This window comes from Psittacula echo, assembly GCF_963264785.1.
Source record: "Psittacula echo genome assembly, chromosome: 6".
Taxonomy (NCBI): Eukaryota; Metazoa; Chordata; class Aves; order Psittaciformes; family Psittacidae; genus Psittacula; species Psittacula echo.
In genome coordinates, this window is record NC_137743.1 from 77643708 (window position 1) to 77656435 (window position 12728).

The 12728-nt window shown below is 38.8% G+C and overlaps 1 protein-coding gene across 1 annotated transcript in view; it reads left to right on the plus strand.

Annotated features, from left to right (window-relative positions):
* Positions 1-12728, plus strand: part of STAT4 (signal transducer and activator of transcription 4) — a gene marked incomplete at its 5' end in the record, with an annotated part of 42540 nt that overhangs the window by 25919 nt on the left and 3893 nt on the right. Inside the window, 11 exons of the mRNA XM_080622143.1 lie at positions 75-168; positions 1026-1070; positions 4077-4160; positions 4426-4524; positions 5712-5847; positions 7383-7435; positions 8245-8339; positions 8746-8882; positions 9278-9469; positions 10750-10816; positions 11319-11427. Of these exons, the coding sequence (XP_080478269.1) occupies positions 75-168; positions 1026-1070; positions 4077-4160; positions 4426-4524; positions 5712-5847; positions 7383-7435; positions 8245-8339; positions 8746-8882; positions 9278-9469; positions 10750-10816; positions 11319-11427 (1111 nt within the window). The remainder of the gene's footprint in view (positions 1-74; positions 169-1025; positions 1071-4076; positions 4161-4425; positions 4525-5711; positions 5848-7382; positions 7436-8244; positions 8340-8745; positions 8883-9277; positions 9470-10749; positions 10817-11318; positions 11428-12728) is intronic.

Genomic DNA, 12728 nt, shown 5'->3' on the forward strand with positions numbered 1-12728 from the left:
AATATAAAACATCATATTTCTTAGATTAACCAGTATTACATCATTGGAGTACGTAACTGTAATGTCCCCCATAGTAACCGTAGATTCATTCTGTGTGGAACACACATGAAAGCAATGAACATGGATGAATCTGCAAATGGAAGCCTGTCCGTAGAATTTCGACATTTGGTAAGTTTGACTTCTTTTCCTGTCGTGTACCTTTGGTATAGAAATAAAAGAGTCTTTAAAAACTACGCAGGGAGAACAGTATTACTGTCAAGTATACACACTCATTTTCCTTATACAGAAAGTTTACCCCTAGAACCTCTTTATCCCATTCCATACTTTATACATTCCATGAAATAAGACTGTATATTTCCACTGAAATGACAAAGCAAATCCTAACTAATACCAGAAAAGGAGAAGCCTAATTATGCTGAACTACAGTTTCTCAGAAACTGGGTTTTATTTATAAGAAAAAAACCCCAAACCAAACATCACCACTGTCTAGGGGAAATTATAATTGAATGCTCTAGATCTAGTTGAAACTAATGCCTGCCTGCAATAACTGTCTTTTGAGAGACTACAGCACTGCTTCTGTAGCTTCTCTAATATCCCGTTGAGCCATGCTTTCTGACTGTACTCGCTCCCCTATGGTATTTTCTAGAGCTTAACCACAGATGCAGTGAGTCAGTGTAGGTTTGCAACGGGAGATGGAAAGTGACAGTCATTGGTGCTTTTTCTACTATGCATTTTGCAAGCACCCTAATTAACACTTTGTTACATTAAGTTAATTACTTAAAAAATTCTTTAAAAATATCAAAAGCCTATTCACTGAATAGACTTCCCAAGGCATAGTGTCAGAGCCTTTGTCACGGAGTATGTGTACATTGTAAATAAAACCTTATCACATGAAGAACATCATGGTTAAATATGTTAAATATTAAAATTTAAATAATTAGAATGTGTTAAATATGAATATGGCCTTTATATGTATTTCTGTCTATAGCTTCTTTGGCACATAAACATTGTTTTGCTTTATACAGCAACCCAAAGAAATGAAATCAAGTGCTGGCAGCAAAGGAAATGAGGTTTGTGCATTTATTTTTCATGTTATTCTTGATTACTGTCACAAATATTTAAGATTGAATTTTATTTAAATCAAAGATCAACCATAGGTCTTTTCCAACCTAGTTGATTCTGTGATTCTATTCTATTCATATGTTGTTAGATTTTGAAATATATATTATCCTTATAATAAGTATAGGACTCAATTGTCATATGATAGTATAATGAGAACTTTTCAGAACTACTCAGAAATTTTAATTACATGCCTTAGTATTGTATATTTTAAAAGTTACAATAGAAGGTAAGAAGTAATAATCTGAATATATGCATTCCTCTTGCAGGCTTCCTTTTCAGTCACTTACGTTTTGGGAAAAAGAAGCTTTTTGAGTTTTTTGTTGAAACAATTTCTCCTATAGGAATGGTTCTTTTTCTGTTCTGTTGGCCAAGTTTACAGCTGAAGTAAGGGTATAAATATATTTGCCCCAACCAGGACCAAAAGTGTGCTTAGTTTACCAATACTCATTCGACTCTGGTCGTAGGTTCCCCTCTTGTGGTGACACATATACTATGACATGTCAGCCCTAACAAACCAGCAGATACTTTGCAGTACCCAGATTTCAGAGATATGCACGTACCACCCGACACGCAAGGTGAAAAGGTATTGCAAGTGCTTGCTTTCTAGCTGGGGAGTTTAAAATGCACACATTCTTGCTTTGCGGAGAGCAGAAACCAGAAGTATTGACATCAACACACCCAGAACACTGTGTCCTTGCGATCACCTGTATCGTAGAGCACTCTTTCCGTTCCTGTGTTACCTTTTAGCATCCCTATGCATCTTCCCCTGTCCAACTCCTAACCTCTTCCCCTTCCTCAGCATCTGCACAGCTCTACTATGCGTCCTTCTTCTCTGCTCTGGGGTTGGAACTAGATGATCTTAAGGTCCTTTCCAACCCTAACTATTCTATGATTCCCGAGTGCCTCAGGTGTCACAGACAAAACCAGAATCCCAGTTAGTGCATGCCTTCATTCACCTTCTGCATCTCTGCCAGGAGGGGAAAGGAGAACCACCCCAGCAGGGGAGAAGGCAGGATTATTCTCATCCATGCCATGCTGGAGGCAGCAGGCAGGGAGGGGGAATGCACAAGGACACACAAGCACTAGGGTGGCCCATCACTGGAAATTTAGCATGGCTCTTTGACAGTGAAAATATGCACATAAATCTCTTACTGAAGCAAGAGTCAGAAGCCTGCAGCCAATGATACAGTCTCTGCCAGTGCTACCACAACTGTGTTTCCCAAGGTAACTGCAGCCATAAAATGCTTCTATGAATGCCACCTACTTACCTAGGAAGGCAAGTAGCCTATACTGGTTTAAGGTATCTCTGTACACTTTTTTGCAGAGTGGAAGTGCCGAGGGGAAAGTTGTACTGACAAGTTAAAAAAAAATATTTAATAATAAAATCACTCATCACAGATGTAGTTGTACAAACATAAAAGTTATTACAAGTAGTCTTTAAATACAAAGCAAAGGTGTGATCAGAATGGAGAATTTTAAGCAAGAACCTAAAGCAGAAGATACTTGTGCATCCTTCACATGGTGTTTCTGAATGGAATAACTTGCAACCTGATTAGCAAGACTGAAACTCAAAGCTGGCCTCCCAATTGCTTTGACCAAGTCATTTGCATCAAGACAAGCAAATGCAAAAATGTAGGTGTAGAAAACTGTTAGTGTTCTACTTCTGGTAGCATTTTACTCCCACTTTCACATACTGTGCCTTTATAACTATGTAAAACACAGAGCTGTGGAGAATTAGGACAGCTGAGCTGCCACACTGCTGACTTCCTCAACCAGAGCTTCTCCTTGGTCAAAATCAGTCTGTGAAGTCATTGCTAACATAAGCATTGGATTGATTTTACCTGTTTTAAAACATTTGAGTTCACTAGATGGATAATTATCTCGTGTAAAAGCCCTCAGCTCTAAGCTGGATTTTCCCTTTGCAAGGCAGATTTATTATTCAGATACCTGAGGATCTCCTGCGGTCTCAATCCCTTATTTATACAAGTACCTTTGGTTGCAGTGGCCTGCATGTGTCTTGGAGGAGGTGTTCCATGGGAAAGATAAGGCCACAAGGCACTTTCCCAAGGAATAGTTTTATTTTACCTTGACTGAAACCAGAGTAGTACAATAACTGGGAGCGTCTTGATATGGGATTTTTGATTCTTTTTACAAGTCTGATAAAACAATTATGTGATGGGGAAGGGGAAAACAACAACACAGGAAAAGGATTTTACTTATGGGGATGGAAATGTATTTCAAAAGACTTGTTTCCCAAGGGGCAGAGATTTGGATCTTTACAGAGTTATGCTGGTTTGTAATCAAAATAAAATGCTTGTATTACAAACTTTAATCAACAGATTCCCTACCCGGAAAAGCTTGGCATTTTAATACCAGATTTACATTGGATTAGTGATTTAGGGCTCTACTCCTTCAGCTAGTACCATCTAAGTATACTTATGACAGGCCTGTGTTCCCAGAGGCAGCCTACTTGTCTGCCTGTCATTCAAGTTGTGGCTTATTGTTTCATTTCGAGGTTGTTTCTCCTTGAAGTTTAACCTCTCTTTTTAAATTGGAATTGTTATTCAGTAAAGAAACTTTAGGAAAAGAAAAGTTGGAGACAATCTTTATCAGACACAAAAAATAATCCGTTAACATCTTGGTAACAATCTGTGTTTAAAAGCACCCTTTTAGAAAAAATTAAGGGCAAAAGTTTAAAGTTTAAAAGTGTTGCTTTAACAATGTCAAGGGGGTTTTTTAGATTCATCAGGAAAAAACACCCCAGACTTCTGGACTAATTTAACATCAGACTTTAACAAACAAATGATTTCCTTCACTGCCTTCTTTTCCTGTTCTACTTGTATCTTGGATATGTGTTTTCTTGCGAAGTTGTGTCATGTCAGCAGTCAGATCACTAGAACAGTGTTAAATGCCATCTGTGCATTCACAGTTTTATAACCTATTTACTCCCTCAGGGCCCTCACATGGTGACTGAGGAGCTGCATTCCATCAGCTTTGAAACACAGGTCTGCCTGTATGGATTGACTATAAACTTGGAAGTGAGTATTCGAGCCAGATTTTTTGAGGCAAGAATAAAAAGGGTTTTCCAGCAGCTTACAGAAGAACAATCGTGTTGGGCCAAACCACAGGTCTCTATCCTAGATGTTATCTTCAGCGGTGAGCAGAGGCAGACATAATATTCCAGAACTTCTGGACAGAACTGTATGCTTAAGCAAGAAAGAGGAGGCTAAAAAACCAAAGTATAACACAGCACTAAAACTTTCCTTGGCAGCATTTACATACTGCACTCATTCTTTCCACCAGACCAGCTCCTTGCCTGTGGTGATGATTTCCAATGTCAGCCAGCTACCCAATGCGTGGGCTTCTATTATTTGGTACAATCTGTCGACCAACGATCCTCAGGTAGGTTTTCAGTGTGCAAGTACTGACTTGCTGCATTTTCACATTCCTATTAGTCAGTTACCAAATATATTCATTATAAAAAGGCTCTGTTTCCCTCAAACTGGACCTATTTTCTTCACATACACTGTTATAAACATCATAGGTTTATGTTTGCTTTATCCTTTGTTCCCTGCCCAGATACAAAACCATATGCATGCTTAGCCTTCCTTTTTGTAGGCTAAAGTAGTAGTTCTTAAACTAAAGACAGGCGATAGCCTTTCTGCACAACTTAGTTTCAATTTGTCTTTTTTGGATGTGATTGACCAAAGTTGTAGATGGTACAAAATAATTCTACTAGTACAATTCAAAACTGTCAAAGTAGGTGCATAGGTGGGTCTGCAATGTACTCAAGTACTGCTTTCCCACATACCTTTTATAGCAGCTTTCTGTGGGGAAGATAAATGTCAAGTAGCATCTTTTAGGGGCTCTAACTGTGAACAAAAGCAGAGTTTCAGGCTCTAGACTCAGTCTACAGTGTTTGCAGACTGTAGAATAGTACTGTCAGCAGCTCTCATGCTTTCAGTCAGGGATTAGTGGCAATCACAGAGTGTTTGGAGGAGAGAAAGGGTGAGAGCTGACCACGGAGGGTGCCTAAGGATGATGGCAGGCCAGCCTACCAGCAGCCTGGGCTTCATTATCACTCTGTGACGCTCCCAAAGAGCTTTTGCACAGTCTTTAGTATGTTTATGGCATGTACCAGAAACCAAATGAAAAACTAAGATGAGCCAAATGATTCAACAGCATATCACTAGGAGTACATGATGGTTTAAGATTTCCATGCACCAAACATACTAAAGTACGAGACTATCTGCATTAATTGGACAAGATTTAAGCATATTTTCACTGTCTTAATATACAATGCTATCAGAAGCATAGCAAGAAATTTTATCATCCAAGATGCACACACGGACTCTCTCTCTCTCTAGGAGTTTCCCCCTACAACTCTCCTCAGGCACCAAAGTGGTCCTTGCTGGGTGGCTGCAGGAGGAAGGGTCAGCCTTTTGGCCAATTTGCCCCAATATATCCCCCTCTGCACACCTCACTTTTAACACTTCCAGATTCTGCTCAAGTACTTGCAGCCTCTTTCACAGCCTGCAGTGTATTTCATGCTTGCTAACTGTCTAAACAAAGCACTAATTCCATTGCAGAATTTGTCTTTCTTCAATAATCCTCCTGCTGCCACTTTAAGTCAGCTCTTAGAAGTACTGAGCTGGCAGTTTTCCTCGTATGTTGGTCGTGGACTCAATTCTGAGCAGCTCAACATGCTGGCAGAGAAACTTACAGGTAAGAGTGTAGAAACATACAGGTTTTGTTTGCTCTTGAGCTCTTATATTTGACAGTTGCAGGTAATGACTTCAAGCATATGTTGTAGCCTAATGCCAGGCAGCAGCTAAGCTCACCACTTCAGGAAGGTGTTCAGCCATCCCCAGGCAAGCAGGGCTGCATCACACATAAATGGTTCCTTGGGAAGACAAACACCATCACTGCAAACATCCCCCCCTTCCTTCTTCTTTCAGCAGCTCTATAGGCTGAGCATGACCCCACAGAGTAGGGAACATCCCTTTGGTCAGTTGGGCTCAGCTGTGCTGCCTGTGTCCCCTCCCAGCTCCTTGTGCCCCCCATCCTGCTCACTGTTGGGGAGGGGTGAGAAGCAGAAAAGGCCTTGGCTCTGTATAAGCTCTGCTCAGCAATAACTAAAACATCTCTGTGTTATCAACACTTTTTCCAACACAAATCCAAAACAGCCCCATTGTAGCTACTATGAAGAAACCGATCCCAGCTAACCCAGACAGCATGACCTCCACTTCCAGAGCTGACATCAAGAATGCCACAGAGACATTTGTTTCTTTAAAGAAAAGCATATGTCAGCTTATTGTCACCACAAACTGATTCAACTTCTGAACTTCCAGACTGCTAAACTGAAGAGGGCATCAGCGTCATGCTGAACTGTGATGTTATTTTGTTACCTTAGCAAGTAATTATCTCATGCATCTGAAATCAAAAGGAAGTCTTTTTGCTTGCTTATGTGGTTTGGTTTAGGTTTTGCTTCAGTTTTAGTACCTGTCTGTGCGGCCCTGTTTAGTTCCGGGACCCATCCTTCACCAGTGTCAGCATAGCAAGGGGGCCCTGTAGCTTCAGAGAGATGGACTACTGAACACTTTGATCTGACTGTCCCCCAGAAGAGAAAGGCCTTAGAAGAAAGCTGGCAGAAGGAAAGAAAGCTTTATCTGTTTCTGGAGAAGAAACAGGTATAAAACATGTGGTGAGCTGTAAGAAACTCCACACTGAGGGTGTAATAATATGTCTAATGTCAGGCAAGAACAGAAGCATTTGTCAAAGATCAGGGGGAATCTTTACTTCTATTGTTTCAAAGCTGTAAGCAAGGACTGGTTTCCCTGTGTAACGGTCACTTCCCCTGCTGGTTTCTTGGAGATTCCTTGCTTAGTGGAGGTAGCAGAGTTCAGAGGTGCCATTGTAAATTCACAGAAATCATAAGAAAAAATAGCCTTAAAATGTGGAGGTTCAAGGCAGGGCAAATGCCAAGAGAAGTAACGCTTGGGCTAAAAACTGAAACTGAGCATAGTGTTGCAAAAACAAAGTCTCACACTACTTCAGGCAAATATTCCCAAAACTACTATTACGAGCTGCTTCAAAAGAATACAGAAAATCTGATCTACATCCCCTTAGCACACCCCTCTCAACCCATCTCCAGGTCTGGATGTACTGTACTTCTCCCCCCCCAACCATACAGAATATCAAGGTTTATCTGTTTCAAGACTTCAGAAACACAGGCTCACCGTTTGTTTTTTCCCTCTCAGGACAACAAGTTAGTTACAATGATTATCAGCTATCGTGGGCAAAGTTCTGCAAGGTAGGGTTCCAAAAGTAAAACTTAATTCTTCTTTCTCTTACCGCTCGTGTGTGTGCCTGGCTCCCAGATGCTACTGATAAGATTCCCACTTGCGGTATGTGGGACTTACAGCACAATCACATTCCTTGTAAAAGTTTAACTAGGAAAATAGTATTTCCAAAAGTTTAAAGTTTGGGCTAAGAGACATATTTACAATGTAGAGTTACATTGCTACGGATATTGGAAACTGTCATTATAGCATGCCCTATATACTTCTGAAAATGGCCAATAGATTGTGCTGGCAAACCATACAATATATTCTCATAATATATTTTTCATATATATAACCACACAATATATTTTTCATAAAGCACACAGTAATTTTTTTTCATATGGTCAGCTGTGACCTAAATTATTTCAAGTCAGGTGATATATTCAGCAACTTTGATGAAGAACAGATAAATTGTTGAGAAAGAAGGGTAAAACCATTTTATTCTCATTAACTATATTATTTAAATAAGTATGGAACCTTGGAAGAAAGCTCAACTTTCTCGTCATCATTTCTGTCAAAATGGAATTTCATAACCAGGAAGAAACAATGACTGTGATTTTTTTTTTTCTTGCAAAACAAGGTGCTTCCAATGCATATCTTAAAAATCAATTGGGTTTATGTCAGGCTGAAAGAGAGACATTACTCAAAACAGCAGTTCGAATTGGTAATTCTGGCTTGAACAAACTAGATTATTCTTAAACTACTGAGACAGCCATGTCATACGGATGCTGGGTAACACCTCTCACTTCTCTCGTGGTTGGTTTTTTTTTACCATCAGGAACATTTGCCTGGAAAGTCTTTCACCTTTTGGGTTTGGCTTGAAGCTATCCTGGACTTAATTAAAAAGCACATTCTTCCTCTTTGGATTGATGGGTGAGCAACAAGGAAACTGCTCTATATTGATCTCTCCCTGCTTTGTCTTTTTTTCTCTTTGCTAATCTCAGTTTTACCTATGCAGAAGAGAATTTACAGAGTTTAAAACTTCTCCCTCTTCCCATTTATAACTTCTGGAACATTTTGCCAACAGGGAACACCACTGAATCTCTTAGAAACAGCAGAGATAAATTGCATCATGCTTCATAGTACTCTGCACTCAATGCCATTGAGCTCCACCTATAAATCACATGAAGCTTTTGTCATAGTTTCAAGACCTTGTAAAGCTTTTGTAACCAGCCTTTGAACATCTATATAAAGTTTGGCCAGTTGCACTGAACAGACTGAAATCTATACTTTTTTCCCAATAGTAAACCCATGATTTTTTTTTTTTGTTATACTTCAGGTACATAATGGGATTTGTAAGCAAAGAAAAGGAGCGAATTTTGCTCAAAGACAAGACACCAGGAACATTTTTGTTAAGGTTTAGTGAAAGCAATCTAGGTGGAATTACCTTTACTTGGGTGGATCAGTTAGAAAATGGTAAGTATAGTTTTCTAAAAAATAACATAAACCTCAAACTTTGTGATACACCTGTAATACAGAAGCTATGGTTTCTTCAGTTTGAAAGTAAAATTCATGAGTATCATATCTTAGTATGGTTTTGGGCAAGATACAAGTATCATATTTTCTGAAACATAAAACTCTGAAAATCTACCTCTCGGTTCTTAACTATCTTAAGTTCCTTAGGAAATGAACTTCCTTACTGCAGGCTTTAAATTTGCATACACATGCGCAGAATGCGTATCTTGAAAGCTGATCTGAACAGGTAAAACCCACACCAGTGTAAATTGCAAGAGAAAGGCAAAAAATACATTCCAACAATAGATGCTGATCTACCAGTTATCAGTGGTCGCGATGCCTTTGTATTTTTACAGGAGATGTTACATTTCATTCGGTGGAACCCTATAACAAAGGTCGCTTATCTGCACTGCCTTTTGCTGACATACTGCGTGATTATAAAGTTATTATGGCAGACAACGTTCCTGAAAATCCTCTGAAGTATCTGTATCCAGACATACCCAAAGATAAGGCGTTCGGCAAACACTACAGCTGTCAGCCAAATGAAGGTTAGGCTCTATTTCTCTATTTACCCTTTCTGCAAAGCAGCTGTAAAGTCAAGAGGCAATTTGAGGAATGTGGGGAGGGGAGAAAGAGAACAGATTAAGATGCCTCCTGTAATTGGCATCAAGATAAGTGTTTTAACATGTGTCTATCATTTAGACAGCTTCATTTTGTAAATACATTCCTGGTCTTAGAGGTTATATTGGAGGAGACAACAACAATATTTCAGAGAAGCTAGGAAATAGATCTTAGGGTACAAACAGTCAAAAAAATCAGGATTATTTCTTTTCCTGACCAATGCACTACAAAATTCAGTGCTCGAGTGTTCAAAGGAGAAGAAACTGAAAAGTCATTCTGCTGATTGGCTTTGTAATTATGTTACAGTAGTATGCAGTCTCTTCAATTTCAAGGGAATTCTGTATTTTCCAAACAGCTTGGAAGACCCGTTTTATTTCATTTCATTAGGTGGAACTCTATAGCAAAAGGTCACTTACCTACACTGCCTTTTGCTGACCTACTTTGCAATTACAAAGTTATTATGGCAGACAATGTTCTTGAAAAACCCTGGCAACTGAACTGGAAAATACAAAAAGGTTAGACAAGAATGGCTTCAAAGATGTCCAGGCCCACACTCACTCTTGCCTAAGTTACAAGTTAGGCCATTTTTAGACCGAACTTGCTCTCGCTCAAAAAGCCCTCAAAGCCTTGATTTTTTTAGTAGATAATACACATCCTTCTAGACTTCCAATATTAAAGGTTACAATTCCATCTGAGTTCAAATTCCTACTCTACCCAAAAATATGTGGAGGCTACAAGTGGTTTTCCTCTTCATTTTAATTCAGTTTTTGCCTAATGCTCTAATCCTCTAAAAATTTATGTGTGTGCTTCATTTCATGCAAAAGACATTGCTGAAGCCGTATCTGTAGAGAGCGAGTTCCACACAAGCATTTGCAGAACTGAAATCTAGAGGCTCAAAATTACCAAGCTTGTAGAATTATGGTATATTTGCTTTTGAAACCCTACCAGGACCTCTTTCACCAGTTGTGGTCTTATATTCTGATATGGAAATTCATATAAAGGGAGCACAGTCAATTATGTGACTAAGACCTGAACCCAAAGACCAATCTCAGGAATTCCCCTCATTTTTATGGCTGTTTATTCAAACATGAACAGCAACATTTCTGTGTTAATATATTATGGTCTGCAGCACTTAAAGCAGATATCTAATTTCAAATAAATAATAAAACTACTAGGCAATATTTAATTTCTAACTTTTTTTTTTCAGTCTCAAAGCCCTCAGATGGAGGCGGCAAAGGTTACGTTCCTTCTGTATTTATCCCAGTCTCCAAAATGTAAGTATTCTTATGGATGTATTACATTTCAAATTATCTTTATTACATTTACATACTGCTTCAAAGTTATCCCTGCCTCCCTTCTCCCATTCTAATAGTTCAGGAAAGCAACACATTGCATGTTTTTGTTTGGCCAAGGACTGCTAAAGACAAGAAAGGGAGGTAAAGAACTTCACTTTGACGGTGCTTTTCGCATCCATGTGGCAAACCATTGTAAAAATTGAATGAAGGCTTTACAGTACTCTGATCTACTAATCTTTCATTGCCTACTTTTTCTCTCCAGCAACTGATATTACAGTCAGGTTTATCCTCTCTTCCCTTGGTCCTATCTCTTACATTTTTAAGTGTACACCAGCTTGTTAGAATGTGCTTATAGGGCAACCAGCAAGCCCAAGTATAAGCTTAACTTAAGCTTAACTCCACTGCTGTGCATTAAGCTAGAGGGATTTAGGTTGCTTTTAAGATTATTTTTGTGGTTTGTTCTTTTTCCTTTTTTTTTAAGCTTAAATGATTCTACAGATCCACATTCTCCATCAGATCTTCTTCCAATGTCTCCAAGTGTTTACGCTGTGCTGAGAGAACACCTGAGTCCCACTGTGATCGAAACTGCTGTATGTTGTAAACTTTTCCATTCATAATACTGTACATACATAAGCAAGTTGAACATGTACAGCATAGATGCTGTTTATAAAAAAGGCTGCTTGTAAAATTAGTAGAAAAATCAGTGCTCTTTCATCACTCAATGCAGACATTTCCTATTTTGAATGGGACAGGATGTACAAGCATATTTGGAATCCCTGTATTATATGAAATTGTCTGACACTCTGGCCAGTGAATCCTGAATGTCATAATTCAAAGATCCCAGAGTTCTTGCACAAATGAAACCTTTACACTGACAAATACATAATGATTACACTAATTCTGTAGATAGCACAAAGGACTTGATTTGCGTAGGGAAGCTGCACAAGGAATACAAAAATTTGTGATTCAGCAAACTTGCATAACTTTTCTGTGCTGCAAGTTTCTGCTTGAGGTACCAAAGTCAGAAATTAGAAGTCAACTAAAATCTTCTTAGCAAATAAAACTAATATTCACTAAGTATATAGAAGGATTGGGAAAATACTGTACTAACATCCTATGTGAAATATTTCCCTCTTCTACCTACTGACTAGAAATTGTGTTCTGAATCACTGCAGTCTAGAATACTTCGAGCACTGATGTGTAGCCACTGGAGATTTGCCCAGCAGACTTCTATCAGGAAACAAAGTAGTGGTTTGGCTTTGACAGCTTTAAAAGAATACCTCCTTTTTTAATACTAGGTCTTGGTTTTCTCTATGCTCAATGATTTATGGTCTTAAAATACTTACGCATTTAAATGCCTGTCAACTCCCCTTCAAATGCCTCTCTGTAAACACTCCTCCTCACCCACAGACCAAAACTAAACAAGAATCCTGACTGCTGACGATTTGCAGCACAGTTAAACTTCATATACAAATAGAAGAGTTCTTTAATATACACCAAGCTGAAGATCTGTTCAAGAGCAAAGTATCTTTTTCTTGCTTCTTCACCTTTTTCTCCAATAGCAAACTAGTTCTTCACTTAAAACTGAAATATGACCCTGAATGGAAATTCTGTGTTAAAACATACACACCCAATTTGAGACATGACCCCACTCGCTTGTTGTTTGGTTTATGCCGTATGAAAACAGTTCTGATCTAAACTGCATTTGTGAACTAGTATGCATTGGCCTTTCCCAAAGTTTAGGGAGTGCAAGTAACAGTTGGCTTCACTTCTGTTTATCATCAGGCTCCAAATGTTTTTGGTTTCTTTTAGCATTCAACAGTAATTCTCAAACCACCTCTTTCCAGAGCTTATAAATGAGCTGTGACCATTGCCATCTTTTGGAGTCATA